General features: G+C 36.9%; 1 protein-coding gene across 2 annotated transcripts in view; it reads left to right on the top strand.

The window, feature by feature from the left end:
- The first annotated feature begins 259 nt into the window (after nucleotides 1-259).
- Nucleotides 260-15,805, top strand: part of LOC127452518 (adenylate cyclase type 3-like) — a 38,488-nt gene continuing 22,942 nt past the window's right edge. The window contains exons 1-4 of one of the 2 annotated variants that reach the window (XR_007899279.1): nucleotides 260-2,086; nucleotides 7,771-7,920; nucleotides 14,368-14,498; nucleotides 14,615-14,726. Coding sequence is in view for 1 of the 2 variants with exons in the window: in XM_051718016.1 (XP_051573976.1) it covers nucleotides 1,412-2,086; nucleotides 7,771-7,920; nucleotides 14,368-14,498; nucleotides 14,615-14,726 (1,068 nt within the window). In the remaining variant the exon portion in view is untranslated. The remainder of the gene's footprint in view (nucleotides 2,087-7,770; nucleotides 7,921-14,367; nucleotides 14,499-14,614; nucleotides 14,727-15,805) is intronic. The other variant, XM_051718016.1, reaches the window with a different exon arrangement.

Below are 15,805 nucleotides of genomic sequence, written 5' to 3'. Positions count from 1 at the left end.
ATCACATTTTACATTATTTTTGATTCAATTTCCGTTTACAATCGAACTGATTCACAATCGCTTTGCGAATCGGTTCGAATGAACCAATAAAACGAACCGACTCAAAAGAACGATTCGCTCGCGATTCAGATATTACTGTGCGCTAGCATTTAGAAAGTGAGGACGACTGAATCTCTCTCTCTCTCTCTCTCTCTCTCTCTCTCTCTCTCTCTGTGTGTGTGTGTGTGTATGTCTCTCTCTCTGTATATACAAAAGAAAAGTCAGGGTTGTGTACAGCCACATCTTTTCTCTATCGGCATCAGAACTGAGGGTTGTACCAGGATCTCCAGCGTTCATCCATGAAACGGGAAGAGTCGCGTGAATATTATTAGTGTAAAAGTAGTGGATATTCATGCGTGTTACGGGTGTTTTTTCTCTCCGCATCTGAGATTTATATTTGTCACACTCTGCGTCTTTGAAGGGGCCCCTGAACGGACTCAAAACGGACAATACGGCAATGTTATGGATACAATGTTATGAATGCAGCGCTGCAATTCCATTAGATATGGGCAGTCTGGAGAGAGATCCACGTTTTCATCACTAAACCTCAGCAATAATCCTGTTTTCTCTCTCTCTATTTTTTAATTTTTTATTCTTCTTCTTTTTTTTTTTTTTTTTTTTTTTTGTGATTTTGAAGCGATCAGTAGCGTAAATGTCAGGATATATACCTTTTATAACAATAACAGAAAACAGCAGCGGTGCGTTGTGATATTCGTTTCCACATTTCATACGGCAAGAGAGCGCAACATGTATTTCCTGCGTGATTCCTGCATGCAAAGATAATGCATTATCAGGCCAAGAGACGCGCGATCTGATCACGAGTATGTCTCTTTCGTGAATTGGGTTTTTATTTTCGTTTTCACAGAGTGTCATGTGGATCTGGGGGGGAAATCTCGTTCAATGGTGGTTTGCTTCCTTCCTGAGTCCTGATGTTCTTCATCCATGCGAGGATTCACCATGGAAACCCAAAGTGAGCGCTGGTGGACACCAAGACTCGACCCTGCATTGGAAACACAGCGGCTGATGGATGTGTAAACAGCTTCTTGTCGCCTACATGTCAACGTGCTGAGACCTAGAAAAAGAAAGGCGTCTAGCTGGAAGCGATTGTTTGAGAGTGCCAAAGTGTCTCCTGTAGACACAAGAGGTGCTGGCATGAAGTAAACATGCATGCAAGATCTGCTTTAATGTCTAAACATGCAGTGCATGAAAATCAGGTCTGATCTTTGTACATCTCAGGTACGGATATCGTTTGGCACATTTTCGAGGCATTCAAGCTACCAAGCACAATGTTTTTTTGAACATCCATTGCGTTAAAGAGTACACTGACGCACAAGGAAATATAGTTTAGTATCTTGTCCAATCGAATCCCACAATGCCTCGCAACCGGGCCTTTTCAGAGCCGGAGTATTCCGTGGAATATTCGGCTGACTGTTCGGTCACCCTGCCCTCTGACCCCGGTCAGGCAGTAGGGCGCACTCATGAGGTGACCGTGCGCAGTTCTGGCTGCTGCCTGTGCTTGCCACGGTTCATGCGGCTGACCTTTGCACCTGAATCTCTGGAAAACCTCTACCAGACCTATTTCCGCCGCCAGCGACACGAGACCCTGCTGGTGCTGGTGGTGTTCGCAGCCCTCTTCGACTGCTACGTCATCGTGATGTGCACTGTGCTTTATTCCAGCGACAAGCTGGCATCTGTGGCCGTGGCATCGGTGGGCCTGGCGGCAGACATCCTGCTGTACTTCCTGTGCCGGTACGGACTGCTCCCAGACCGTGTGTCTCGCCGGCTGGTGCCCTACGCCCTCTGGGTGCTCATAGCGGCCCAGATCTTCTGTTACCTAGGACTAAACTTTGCCCGCTTCCATCAGCCCAGCGACACAGTGGGATGGCAGGCCTTTTTTAGCTTTTCCTTCTTTCTGACGCTGCCTCTGCGGCTGACCCCTATAGTGCTCATCACAGCTGTGTCCTGCGGGGTGCACACCCTGGTGCTGGGCGTCACTATTGCCCAACAGCAGCAGGAGGACATTCAGGGGGCAGCTCTTGGAAGACAGGTGAGAAAAATGACGGCAAGGAGCAAAATGGCAGCAGTTTGAAGAAATAAACGCGAGTCTTTCTAAAGGCACAGAATTATTTGGGTCACATAAACCAGTGGTTCTCAACTGGTTTTGTTTGAGGACACAGATTTTACTTTGGACATCTGGTGGCGACCCAAAATGACCAAAATTGTTTCTCAAGAATGTCCTTAAAATCGAATTTTGAAAGGAGAGTTCAATACAAGCTAGAGTTCTGGCAAACTTGCCGCAGACTTGCCGTAAATTTGCCACTCATGCACATGAGCTTGAGATTCAACGTACATTTTTTCCAGAAGTTCACAGCTTTCACCAGTAGTGGCGAACCTGCAGCAAACCTTTGGCGACCATGAAGAGTTTGCATGTGAAGACTGAGTGGCGAGTTTGCGGCAAGTTTGCGGCAACTCTAGATTTTTTTAAAGGGTTGATCTCAATTGAGTTGAGCGCAAGTGAATCCATATTTAATGTAGCCTAGATCATATTTTCTTTTTCTTTGTGTAGTCTATGGTTTTTAAGGATGAGGGCATGTCATACTTGTCTCATAATACTTGTCATCTGTCTAATTTGGCTAGCTTTTACCAAGTGATGGATGAATTTGTTATTATTATTATTATTATTATTATTATTATTATTTGTATTTGTATTTGGCATTGCTGTCCATGACACTTTCAGAACAGGGTCGTGACCCACTAGTTGAGAACCACTGATATACACATTTTCATGTGCCCAAATCTGCTTTTTCAATGAATTTTGGGAATACATTCTTAAAGGCGGCAGTTGTAATATTTTCACATTTTACTTCATAACTCACAGACTGCTACAAATCTACGTGAAAAGTTTGGCATAAGAAATAAGTCTATATCGCCAGTAACAGTACCATGAATATATATATATTGAGATAAACTTGATCATAATATTGCATTAAATATACATTATATTTTGCTATTGTAATACAGTAAAAAGTTCTTTATTACAAAAATTAGAATCTAATAAGAATCAACTTTGAGAACAGTGGGAATTACAAAAAGCAAAACAAAAAACAAACAAACTAAAAAAACAAATCTAAAGTAAAACATCCAAATGTATTGCAATAATGTGCTTTATTGTCGTGAATGTAATGTCGCAATGCAAAAAAGCTTGATGGACCTAAAATAGGCTTTATTTGTTTAGGCAAACTATTTGGGTGATTCTCACGAAACCTGTCAAGATGATGTCCTGAATTAACCCCAAATTAATAAAAATGAACAAGACCAGGACATTTTCTTGACAGGTTTTGTGAGAATTGCCCATAATTTCTTATTTTTGTCATTTGATTTGGGTGTGAAATCTGACTTGGACCTGTTTTCATGCTATTCACCCAGTTAACATAATAAATAATGACTTTGACTCTGTATGCATAAATGTGTGTTTGGTTGTGGTGTTGCATTATTAAGATGGCAGAAGGGGCCGGCAGGTGGGTGTCAGGCCACACTGCTACAGTCTTCTTACTCAGCAACACTGTTTTTGGTAAAACTGCAGCCTCAAGAGACAGCACAGAAAACAGGTTATTAGAATACATTGCAGAGGAACAACCTGGACATCAAGTGTTCATGGGAGCATTACTGTGCAGTGCTCAGATCTTTATGTAGTTGGGTGAATCTCACCAAATCTGTCCACAAAACATGTCCAGATCATATTTCACCCCACAATCAAAAGAAAGGAATAAGTAAAATATTTTGTATCGTAAGTAGGGATGTCCCGATACTGATACTGGTATCAGAATAGGGTCCGATATGGGCCTCATGTGCTCATGCTTGAAAAAATGCTCAGATACCTAAAACCGATACCATCTAATGTTTCATTCCGTAAACATTCAGCGCATAAATTAAAATCGTTTTATTTCCTAGTGTGATTATAATGTGCAAATGCTGCTATTTAATGAGATAAATATATAGTCTGCATGTGCTGTGCGCTTCAAATGTGAGCGCCTGATGTGTGGAGTCGGTGTTGTGCCGACGGCGGCTGCTTTTACAGCTCCTTTGCTCATACATGAAAAACACCATCAGAAGCATACATACAGACTATATATTTATTGAATTAAATAGAAGCCTTTTGCATTTTAATAATCATGATAGCACTTTATAATAAGGTTCCATTTGTTAACTTTAATTAGTGCATTAGCTATCATGAACTAACAATGAACGATATATTTTTTTACAGTATTTATTCATCTTTGTTAATCTTAGTTAAAAAAAAAAAAGTTTATTGTTAGTTCATAGTGCATTAATTAATGTTAACAAATCAAATCTTGTTGTAAGGTGCTACCATCATCCCATTAGTGTAGCTACCTGCTTTTCCAGAAGTGAAGAGCTACCATCAAAAACACACAGAAACTAAAATACATTTCAAAATAAAAGCTTCGCCAAAATAAAATCTCAATTTAAAAGGAAAAAAGTGCGACAGAAATACAGTTTATCACTACTGTATAGTTATTTAATATTCACTGCAGTACTATTACAACTACTACTACTAATAATACTAAATCAATAGTAATTGTATTATATATAAGGAGCATCTCACATCTGTGATGCTCTGTTATACAGCACTTTATTTGACAAAATATAACTCCATTGTATTTTGGATTGTGCAGTATAAAAGCACTTCATTTTTATAAAAATATACAATGTTTTGTTGAAAATTAATTGTTCTGTTTTCATTTGATTAACGTTTTATTCAATGAATGTCTTAAAACACCATTTTGATGATCAAATAGAAATGAACTGTTGATATGGAATTCAGAAAAAAAAAAAAAAACAGGTATCCGTGTCGGCGAGGGATTTATCGGTACTGGTACTCATTTTTTTTAAAATGGTTTCGGGACATACCCCAATAACTCTTAGAGACCCAAGCATTGACATGGCTACGTTTACATGTACACCAATCAGAGTATAAGGAATAAGCAGATTAAGATGTTTACATGTTTTGGGCAAGCCTCTTCAATCCAACATGCTACTTGCCAATATTCTGATTATTTGCTGAGATATGTGGTTTAAATTTTTTTTTAGGAATTACAATCAATTAATATTTTTTATGAATTAAAGCAACTTGTTGCAAAAATGTATCTTTAACTACAGCTTGGCATAAGGAAAATGAGTCTGTCAGTTTGTGAGTCTTTTTGAACAATTGATTAAAAGAACCGTTTCATAAGAGTTATTTTTGACTACACTGGATGTGCTGTCTGTTTTGATTAACTAAAAAGAACCTGTTCATAAGAGTCATTTGTTTGTCGGACTACACTGGTTGCTCTGTCTGATTTGATTCACTAAAAGGAACCTGTTCATAAGAGGCATTTATTTGTGAATCGGAATACACGCGTTGGATGTTCTGTTCCGCCCGTGAGGACAAACTCGTTAGAGAAAGACATGTTTCCATTACACATTATTTTGCAGTATATACAGTATATATACATATAGGCCTATATGCTCTTTTATCTCACCAACTTTCAATTCATACTGCAAACGGACATTCACAACTTTGGAAAATATGTTGTCTTTTGCCGTGGGGCTGTAGATTTTGCAGCGGAGGAGCACCACTGCTGGAAAACAGGGCAAGAAAATGCTGTTTTGTGTGATTCTGAGAAGTAAATTAGTGCAGCTTCTTCTGTTTCGCAGAAGAAAGTTTTGAAACTGTTACATCATCCTTCTGTAGAACTGCCGCAGGCGCACTTTGGTCAGAGTGGAAGAAATGCTATTAAAATGTTTACATGCCTTTTATAAAGCGATTAAAATAGGACTACTCCACATATCTTACTGTGATTTTTATTACTCTGATTATTAGCATAATCGCAATATCATAATCATAATAGTCTGTTTACATGTGCAACAGTTTAAATGCAGTATTGCCGTAATCTCATTGTAATCACATTATGAGGGTGCATGTAAACGTAGCCAATGATTTATTTTCTTTATTCCTCCTTGAAAGTGTTTTTAGGAAGCCACTGATTATAAAAATCTTAATAATTATTTTTACTTCCAATTTGGAATGCCCAATTCCCACTACTTAGTAGGTCCTCGTGGTGGCGCGGTTACTCACCTCAATCCGGGTGGCGGAGGACAAGTCTCAGTTGCCTCCACTTCTGAGACAGTCAATCTGCGCATCTTATCATGTGGCTCGCTGTGCATGACACCACGGAGACTCACAGCATGTGGAGGCTCATGCTACTCGCCACGATCCATGCACAACTTGCCACGTTGAGAGCGAGAACCACTAATCACGACCACGAGGAGGTTACCCCATGTGACTCTACCCTCCCTAGCAACCAGGCCAATTTGGTTACTTAGGAGACCTGGCTGGAGTCACTCAGCACACCCTGGATTCAAACTCGCGACTCCAGGAGTGGTAGTCAGCGTCAATACTCGCTGAGCTACCCAGGCCCCCAAAAATCATTAATTTGGCAAATTTACCCCAGTTCTCATTAGATAATATTAATAATAAAAACAATTCTCTGTAATGTGAGACAAAAAAAAGTTACTTTATTTTAATTGTACAGTATGTGTACATCATGGTAGTATTTGTTGTGCTGATTTCATTTATGCTGATAATTATTATGCATTGGAACATTATTGACCATGAAAATTATGAAGAACACAACCTACAAAACTTCACTGTAACATTTAATAGGTAACACTTTACAGAAAGGTTCCATTCGTTAATACTAGTAAATGCATTATGTATCATGAACAAAAAACAATATAATTTTTTACAGCAATAATTAATATTATATTTCTTTGTTAATGTTAACAAAAATACAATTGTTCATTGTAAGTTCATTTTAGTTCAGAGTGCATTAACTAATGTTAACAAATACAAATTTTGATTTTAAATGTGTATTAGTCTATGTTGAAACTATGAATAAATGTTGTAAAAGTATTGTTCATCGTTAGTTCATGTTAACTAATGCTGTTAACTAATGTTTACAAATGAAACCTTATTGAAAATGTTACCATTTAATGTAATGCAATGAATTTGTTCAATTTAAATCATCATAAATTAAAGGCAGTACAACAAATAGTACCATGATGTGTAAATATTTTACAAATTTAAATAATATATCATTGTTTTTCCCCTTTGCACAACAGTAATGAGTGCAAGAAATTTTTTTACATTACGGTGATATGAATTTGGGGGGAAACTGTGCTTAATTGACATTAAAATGATGTTAAATGACAAAAATCTGAATTATCCTGAAATAGGCTTCTTTTTCTTGTAGCTAAATTTAAGTAAAAAAAAAAAAATGTTCTTTGGATTTTGGGGTTACCCTTAAAATATATTATGATTTAATACAGCAACCGTAGTTTAGCAATGGGATTTGTAGGAATATTACTAGAATAATAATATAGTAAAACCTTACTGTATAGATACTATAGTATTACTGTAGTAAAACCATGGTTAATTGTATTAAAACCATAGTTTTCACCCAAACCCCATGGTTACCACTGTCATGGTTACTACAACAATACTATAGTTAAACCATGGACCAGGACATGTTGATGACCATGAGATTCACCAAGTAATCATAAAGAAATATACAGCTTAGACATTGGGTCTATTTCTGTTGCAGCCGTTGAATAATGAAGCTTTTTGTGAGAACCTGATGCATGTCATGATTGTGCTGTTTTGTTTTGCAGTTGCTGGCCAACATTGTGATCTACGTATGTGCCATCACAGTGGGCGTCATGTCGTATTACATGGCTGACCGCAAACACCGCAAGGCCTTTCTAGAGGCGCGACAGTCCTTGGAGGTGAAGCTGAATCTGGAGGAGCAGAGTCAGCAGCAGGTGAGAGCGAGTGGAATTTAGTGCTGAGCGATCAGTTGCCATCACTTGTGTTTGATGCAGAGCTGCCCACCTGATGAATGCAACTCTGCTGCATTTCCTGTTCTGCTTATTTGCATGGGTCAGGGCTCTTTCTGTCTTATGTTAAAAATAACCAAACAACAGATATATGGGCTGCAAAAGTATGCTGTGTGGAATGTTAAAGGGGAAGTGTACCCTTTTTGATGTTAAAATACTTTCTCCTGTCCCAGTTTAATATGCAAAGAGAACTATAAGTAAACCAATTGTAGGATGATTTCCTGAAGAGTCTGAACACTCAAGACATCGCAGGTTTGTTCGAGCATCCCAACCAGCCCAACATAGTATTGGCTCAAACAATAGTGTGAGTCTGGGGCGGGACTGACTGTTTGGAATGGATTGGAAGATGATGGGAGTGCTCACAGGGAAACAAGAGAAACCTGTTTGGAAACAAGCACCCCTGAATTAAACATCCTTGTAGTGAATGAAGCAAACTGCTGTTTGAAATGTTTATAGTAGCATAACAGGAACTGTTTCACATTCTGTTTAAAAAAAAAAAAAATAGTAGGCAGTATAGTATACAGTATATACTGCACTGTATTCATTTAGCAGTCAGCTAGTATTTGATTCCGAACATAAATCAATATTTTTCCCATCTGTGTTTTTGCTAAAATAATTTTTGTAAAACATTACTGTTGATTTATTCTCCTATTTGGTGCCACCAGTGCACAAAAAGTACATACTTTACATTTAATGCCTTATGGCAGAGAAATTTAAAGGAGAAATATGTAATTTATGCCCCACTAGCTTCACTAATTGGATCGCAAAAATAACGACTGCTCCGTCATCTTGATGTATGCCATCAAAGTACAGCGGGAGTGAGGCGAGACCAGCCGTCAGGGTTAGCCGCTGCAGTTACCCCAAAGCAGCTGTACAAGCTGTCAACACTGTTTACTCTTAAAGGATTAGTTCACCCAAAAATGAAAATTCTCTCATCATTTACACATCCTCATGCCATCCCAGATGTGTGTGAATTTCTTTCTTCAGCAGAACACAAATTAAGATTTTTAGAAGAATATTTCAGCTCTGTAGGTCTATACAATGCAAGTGAATTCTGATCAGAAATTTGAATCTTCAAAAAGCATATAAAGGCAGCATAAAAGTTATCCATAAGACTCCAGTAGTTAAATCCATGTCTTCTGGAGCAATTTGATAGGTGTGAGTGAGAAACAGATCAATATTTAAGTCCTTTTTACAATAAATCTCCACTTTCACTTTCACTTCCACATTCTTCTTTTGCTTTTTGGCAATTCACATTCTTCGTACATATCTTACTGATCAGGGGAGAGAATTTATAGTAATAAGGACTTAAATATTGATCTGTTTCTCACCCACACATACTGTATATCACTTCTGAAGACATGGATTAAACCACTGGAGTCATATGGATTACTTTTATGCTGCTTTTATGTGCTATTTGGAGATTCAAATTTCTGGCCATCATACACTTGCATTGTATGGACCTACAGAGCTGAAATATTCTTCTAAAAATCTTCATTTTTTTTTCTGCAGAAGAAAGAAAGTCATACACATCTGGGAAGGCATGAGGGTGAGTAAATGATGAGAGAATTTTCAGTTTTAATCTGACACCTTTAGTTCTCACAAAGCAGTGTTTTTATAACAGTCCTTTTCATGTAATCTTAATCTTTTATATCATGTTTATAAAAAAAATAAAAAAAATTAGAAATGAATAAAAATAATGGGCCTAATTCATGAAACACGAGCAGAATGTATTTTTGTATAAAACGTATAGCTGTTCTCCCGAAATAATGAAAGTTTTCGTATTTTCAAAATGTTAGTTGTGTTCTTTCAGGCAAACTGCCATGACACATTTTGATAGAAGTGAAATGAAATAAGTAATAAGAAAAATGACTAAGAATTGAATGAATGAAATTAATTAATCTCAGCTTTTCTTCATACATTTGATATCATTTTTCAGTTTTTAATGTGTACAGACAAATAACTTGTTGCTAGAAACATTCAGAGTCCTACATTTTTATGTTTGCCATTTCAACTGAGAATGTGTGTATGTGTGTGTGTTTGTATAGATTTAGCAGTCAATTCTTCCTCATTTAAAAATACTAATTTTAATAATAAAAATGATGCTGTCATTTTCTCATTCTCATGTCATTCCAAACTCGTATGACATTCTAGGCCCTATTTTAAGAGCACTAGCGTTAAGGGCAGCGCTATGCCATAAATCATAAGTGCAAAGTCAGTTGGCATGACCATGACATTTTTGTATTTTCGTGCAAGCATGCGCTAAGTCAAGTTGCAAGTAGGTTTGGCGAAATCGCATGCGCAAATGGGCCGGATTAAGTGCAGTTGAATTCCGAGGTTCTTCTCTGGGATTTCCACCGTCTGCATCCTATTATATAGTTCATTCCCTCAGACACCAGCGATATAAACAAAGACTGCACATTCATAAGAAGTTGGTAGTGTAATTGTACTGAATGCAATGAATTAGAAGAATAGAAAATGTGCATTAACTGCGGGCATATTTCTAGACAGTGACACACTTCTTTTATATGCATAGAAAATGTGATTCTCTTCTGAATTTGGATGTACGCTCAGTTAAATTGTAAAATTGTTATACTGACACACAAATCATGGCTAGTATTAACAGTGATTGTATTGGCACGCACTTCACTTCAATTTGAATTTTTTTATTAATGTATTCAAACATGAAAAAATAAACGAAAAATATTTTTACATTCAAATTATACTTAAAATGAAACAAAAATATAATCAAAATAGCGAAGTGGTACAAAAATACCAAATCCAAACATTTCAGTCTCTCCTTCTTCCACCAGCCTCTTTTGCAGTGACTTAAAAATCAGTCTCAACAACAGGTGGAAAATTACTAGTAGGCTACAAATTAAATCATAAATAATACTGTAAATATACAATAATGATAATACATATAAACATATCAATAAAAATAATAATAAAAGTAATTGAAAAAATAAACCATGACTAGAAAGTTTAATACAAATTTCAAGCGATTACCCCTGAAAAGTTGCGATCATCAGGGACATAATTTGATGTTCCACTATATTTTCAGAGATTGAACATGAACTTTATTACCACCTTCTGGTGGAATCTCCAAACTGCGACGGCAGGAACTGAATTTGAACTTTGCACCGAGTTAAGAGGTGGCATTGAAATGACATTTTGCGGCACTTCATTTACAGTACATAGTATACACAAACACTCCCACCCACGGCCACTTGCGCTTTGAACTGGCATGAAAATTGCACTTAGAATTAGCGCCCTCAAAAATATTGGATAACACGTTGCGCACAGTCGTAGCGCGTAGCGCTGTGCTTTGCACACTCATGTAAATAGAGCTCTCTGTCTTATGTTGAACACAAAAGGAGATTTTTGACTGTATTTAAGTCACCAAACTAACCATTCACTTTCATTGCATTTTTTCCCCCATACATTGAAAGTGAATGGTGACTGTTGATACTAGTTGAAAGTTTGGAAGGAATATGTGTGTGTGTGTGTTTGCAAAAAAGGCAGATAAGACCATATGAGGAGAAACTCCCTGAATACTAATGCAGAAGCAGAGGCTGCTGGGAGATGGCTCTGCCAGCCAATCAAGAAGCATTCGGTTACAGCTGGTTACCATGGTGACCAACCTCCTGAGACGAAGTCAGCTGTAATCACACTAGCGACTCGTTCCTCTTGATCCCTCCACCCTTTATCTGCTCTTTATTGTCACACTCTTGGGTGAATCTAGTGACCCCTCCTCTATTATGGTGTGTTTGTGTGTGTGTGTGTGTGTGTGTGTGTGTGTGTGTGGGAGTGGTAGAATGTGTTGTCGATGGAGAAGACAGAGACAGAGTGTGTGTGGGTGTGTGCGTGCTAAAGGGCTCGGAATTGTCCTGCTTGTAGTGTCAGAGTCGTATCACATTAATGCCTGCTAGCATGACAGGTTTAGGAACATGTATGGACTGATTTTCCAGCGGAACAGTTACAGCAGTGACAGTAACACAGGTTAATGCGTTAAGTTGTGAAATATGTTTGTGACTAAAATCTCCCGCTGTGTGAGTGGACATATTATCAGGTGCCATCTGGTGTATAAGTTCCTGGTTAGTGCCATGAATGTCTTATGGAACATATTTAACCAACACATATGCATATATTCATACAGTTTTCCCCTACAAGTTTAATCTGCATGAAGTTTTTGTTTCAATGTTTAAATTCAATCTCAGGTCGCATTTATGTACTCAAAAAACTTTCACTATTGTCAGTTTTACTCAATCCTCCCATATGCATATTACTCAAAAAATTTATGTAACCAAGAAAACCTAAATTAACTGAGTTGATTCAGCTAAAAAAAAGTGCCTTGTTAGCTTTACTTAATCCATTTCCGTCGGGACAACATTAATATTTTTTCTTTGGTTACTGAATCTGGGCAGAGGATTTCTAGTTCCCAGCATGCTTTACGTGGGGCTCGACAGGAAGAGTAAATGTTAAATTAAGTGTTATTTTATGTGTCTTTGTGCAAGATGAATATAAAGGGGAGACTTGTTGGTGAAGAGTGGAGCTTGAGCCTAGAATGAGGACCAGTACATTTAGATTATTTTACATGTTGCTTTATCCATTGAGCAGTTGTTGTGCTAACCATAGCATAGTGAATAAGTTGCACTCAGTAGTGCTTCCCACCAGCATGTGTTTAGCATGCTATCATTTCCTGCCCTAGCTAGTATATCACGAAAAGAGTTTAATTTTGACATATAACATTTTGTTGGGTTTTCTTGATTCAGTTAGGTTCCCTCTACTTGAAGTATTGAAGCTGAACTTACATGGTAATTTAAATTTAAAGGTGCACTCAGTAACGTTTTGTTCGTGTCATCTTGGACTTACAGTGACACCTAGTGGTGTGGATGCAGCATCATTTAAAATCAGTTTTCAGTTACAGATGCCATTGTAGAAATTCGCTATTCACAATCAGGCATGATTAATTTAATTCAAGAGTGAAAGTGTCCAATAACAAGACGGTTACTGAGATTAAGCGAGTAGTATTCAGCTGGTCATGTGATCCTAATATGTCAGCCCTATTGAGGGCACCCCTGCCCCATTTAGAATAGAGTCCTCATCTCATGTGAGTGCTCATGATTTTATACATATGTTTCAAAATTACAATTCATTTCTTTAGGAGAAAAACTTTGTTTATTGGGAAAAAAATACCGTGTGCACCTTTAAGAAAACTAATTTCAAACATGAGGAACCACTGTCCATGACTGAATCAAGTTCAGCCAAAGAGTTATATTTGAGTGTAATGTTTACCACAATATAATGATTACAATAAAATGTATAATTATTTTTACCACAAAAATAATTTCGACTCGTCCCTCCTTTATTAAAAAAACAATCACAGTTACATTAAGGCACCTAAAATAGAAGTAAATGGGGCCAGTTTCTGAACACTAAAATACACATCATCAAAGTATAGTCACAAGACGTAAACAGTATACATGTTAACATGATTTTAGTGTGATAAAATCGCTTACTAACCTTATCAGTGTAAAGTTATATCTAGTGCTCTCAATTGATAATTTTTTAAATCTAATTAATTACATCACATGGCGATAAATTAATTACAATTAATTGCATATAATAAGTCCACAGGAATCCAATTGAATTTGTTAATCTGTCTGAGATAGATTTATTTAAAGGGCTTTTCTAAGAACGTGTCGATGTACACATGCATCAGAAGGATGTTTTTGGAGTGTCTCACTTTGTCTGCATCGAGTCATAAACAGCATATTTAGGTAGCTGTTTCAAGTTAAATGTAGTTTGAAACTTAGAAAAACACGTCTTGAGATCTTTGCATTCGGAACTGTGCTCCGTCCAGCTGTGTTTGAACGCAAGAATGCATCCTCATCTTTTGCTGTTGTTATTTTCAAGGAAGCAAGCCTGAATGTGGTGGTTTGTTTCTCAGCAGGAAATGCTAAAATATGGTACAGCTGCATGTTGCTGATTCTGCTGGAGTTTCGCTTACTGCCCCCTGCTGAAAACATGTGGCACTTCAAGCTTGAATTACTCCGATGGTAGAAACATATGCCAGTCAGGGAACATGATTAATTATGTAAATTTGTAAACACACACACACACACACACACACATATATATATATATATATAATAAATCGCACTGAATTAACACATTTAATCGACAGCCCTAGTTATATCCAATATTTGGATTACAGGGTTTCGTTGTCATGACAATACATTTGTAATATTGGATGTAACTTTACACAGATAAGGTTAGTAAGCAGTTTTATCACACTAAAATTATGTTAACATGTATAATGTATACAAGTTATGACCAAATATTTTGACGTTGTTCCTCTGTGTACAGGAGCGCCTCCTGCTATCCATCTTGCCCAAGCACATCGCAGACGAGATGCTTCAGGACATGAAAAAAGAAGCCAGTCAGAAAGAGATGCAGCAGTTCAACACCATGTACATGTATCGCCATGAGAACGTCAGGTAAGAGTCACTACATTTACAGACGGTGGTGGCAGTGACATGAAGTCATCAAAAAGCTTAATGTTGTTGTTTGCATATGGTTTGCAAAAGGTAGTTTTACTGTATTTGTGTTGCAGTATTCTGTTCGCAGACATCGTGGGCTTCACACAGCTGTCCTCATCCTGTAGCGCGCAGGAACTGGTTAAGTTGCTCAACGAATTGTTTGCCCGTTTTGACAAGCTAGCTGCTGTGAGTTTTTACATATGCATTTTCAACATTTTTGGGTGTTTCTTCAACTAGTTTAGAAATAACAACTTTTAACACTTTTACTAGTTTATTTAATTTGTCTATTTACAATGTCACACAGTGAATATACACACATGACAGGAGAATTCTCATTTATTTTGTCCCTGAACTGTCATTAACAAATGTCATTTCCACCACATCTCATATCACCATTCATTGTGTGTTGAAAATAATATTTTTCTCATTTTTGGAATAAACTGGCTAACTGCTTAATCTTGCAAAAAAAATATTTTAGCCTATTTTTAAGATTTACACATACCAATTTCATAACAAAATTCCATCAAATTGACTTAAGTAATCTTTAATAAAGAAAAATAGTTTTCACACAATCTAATTTGATTTCCACTGACACTGTTGTCTTCTTGGTAACCAAATACATAAACTTTTGAAAGTCCAAAACGTTTTTATTTGGGACAACAATTTTAGCTGATATTAATATAAACTGAAAATATTGAAATTATTTATGTTTATTTCACTTTTTGTGTTGACAGTCATTGTGCAGGTATTGACATATACATATTATATACAGTATATAGTTTTAATTAAAAATCGACTTCTGGGACATAAAAGTGGCTGTAGTTAAAGAAACACTCTTGCAACTTTTCAGTGATGTTTACAAGATTAACAGACTTTATGTGTCTAATCCAGAAACTACTTCTTAAAGGGATAGTTCACCCAAAAATTTAAATTCTCTCATTAATTACTCACCCTCATGCCATCCCAGATGTGTATGACTTTCTTTCTTCTGAAGAACACAAATGAAGATTTTTAGAGAATATTTCAGCAATGTAGGTCCATACAATGCAAGTGAATGGTGGACAAAACTTTGAAGCAACAAAAAAAATCACATAAAGGCAGAATAAAAGTAATCCATACAACTCCAGTGGTTTAATCCATGTCTTCAGAAGTGATATGATAGGTGTGGGTGAGAAACAGATGAATATTTAAGTCATTTTTTACTATCAATCTCTACTTTCACTTTCAATTCCACATTCTTCTTTCGTTTTTTGGTGATTCCCATT

This window comes from Myxocyprinus asiaticus, chromosome 15 (assembly GCF_019703515.2).
Source record: "Myxocyprinus asiaticus isolate MX2 ecotype Aquarium Trade chromosome 15, UBuf_Myxa_2, whole genome shotgun sequence".
Lineage (NCBI taxonomy): Eukaryota > Metazoa > Chordata > Actinopteri > Cypriniformes > Catostomidae > Myxocyprinus > Myxocyprinus asiaticus.
Note: the sequence above shows the minus strand (reverse complement) of the source record. Positions and strands in the feature narration are given on the sequence as shown.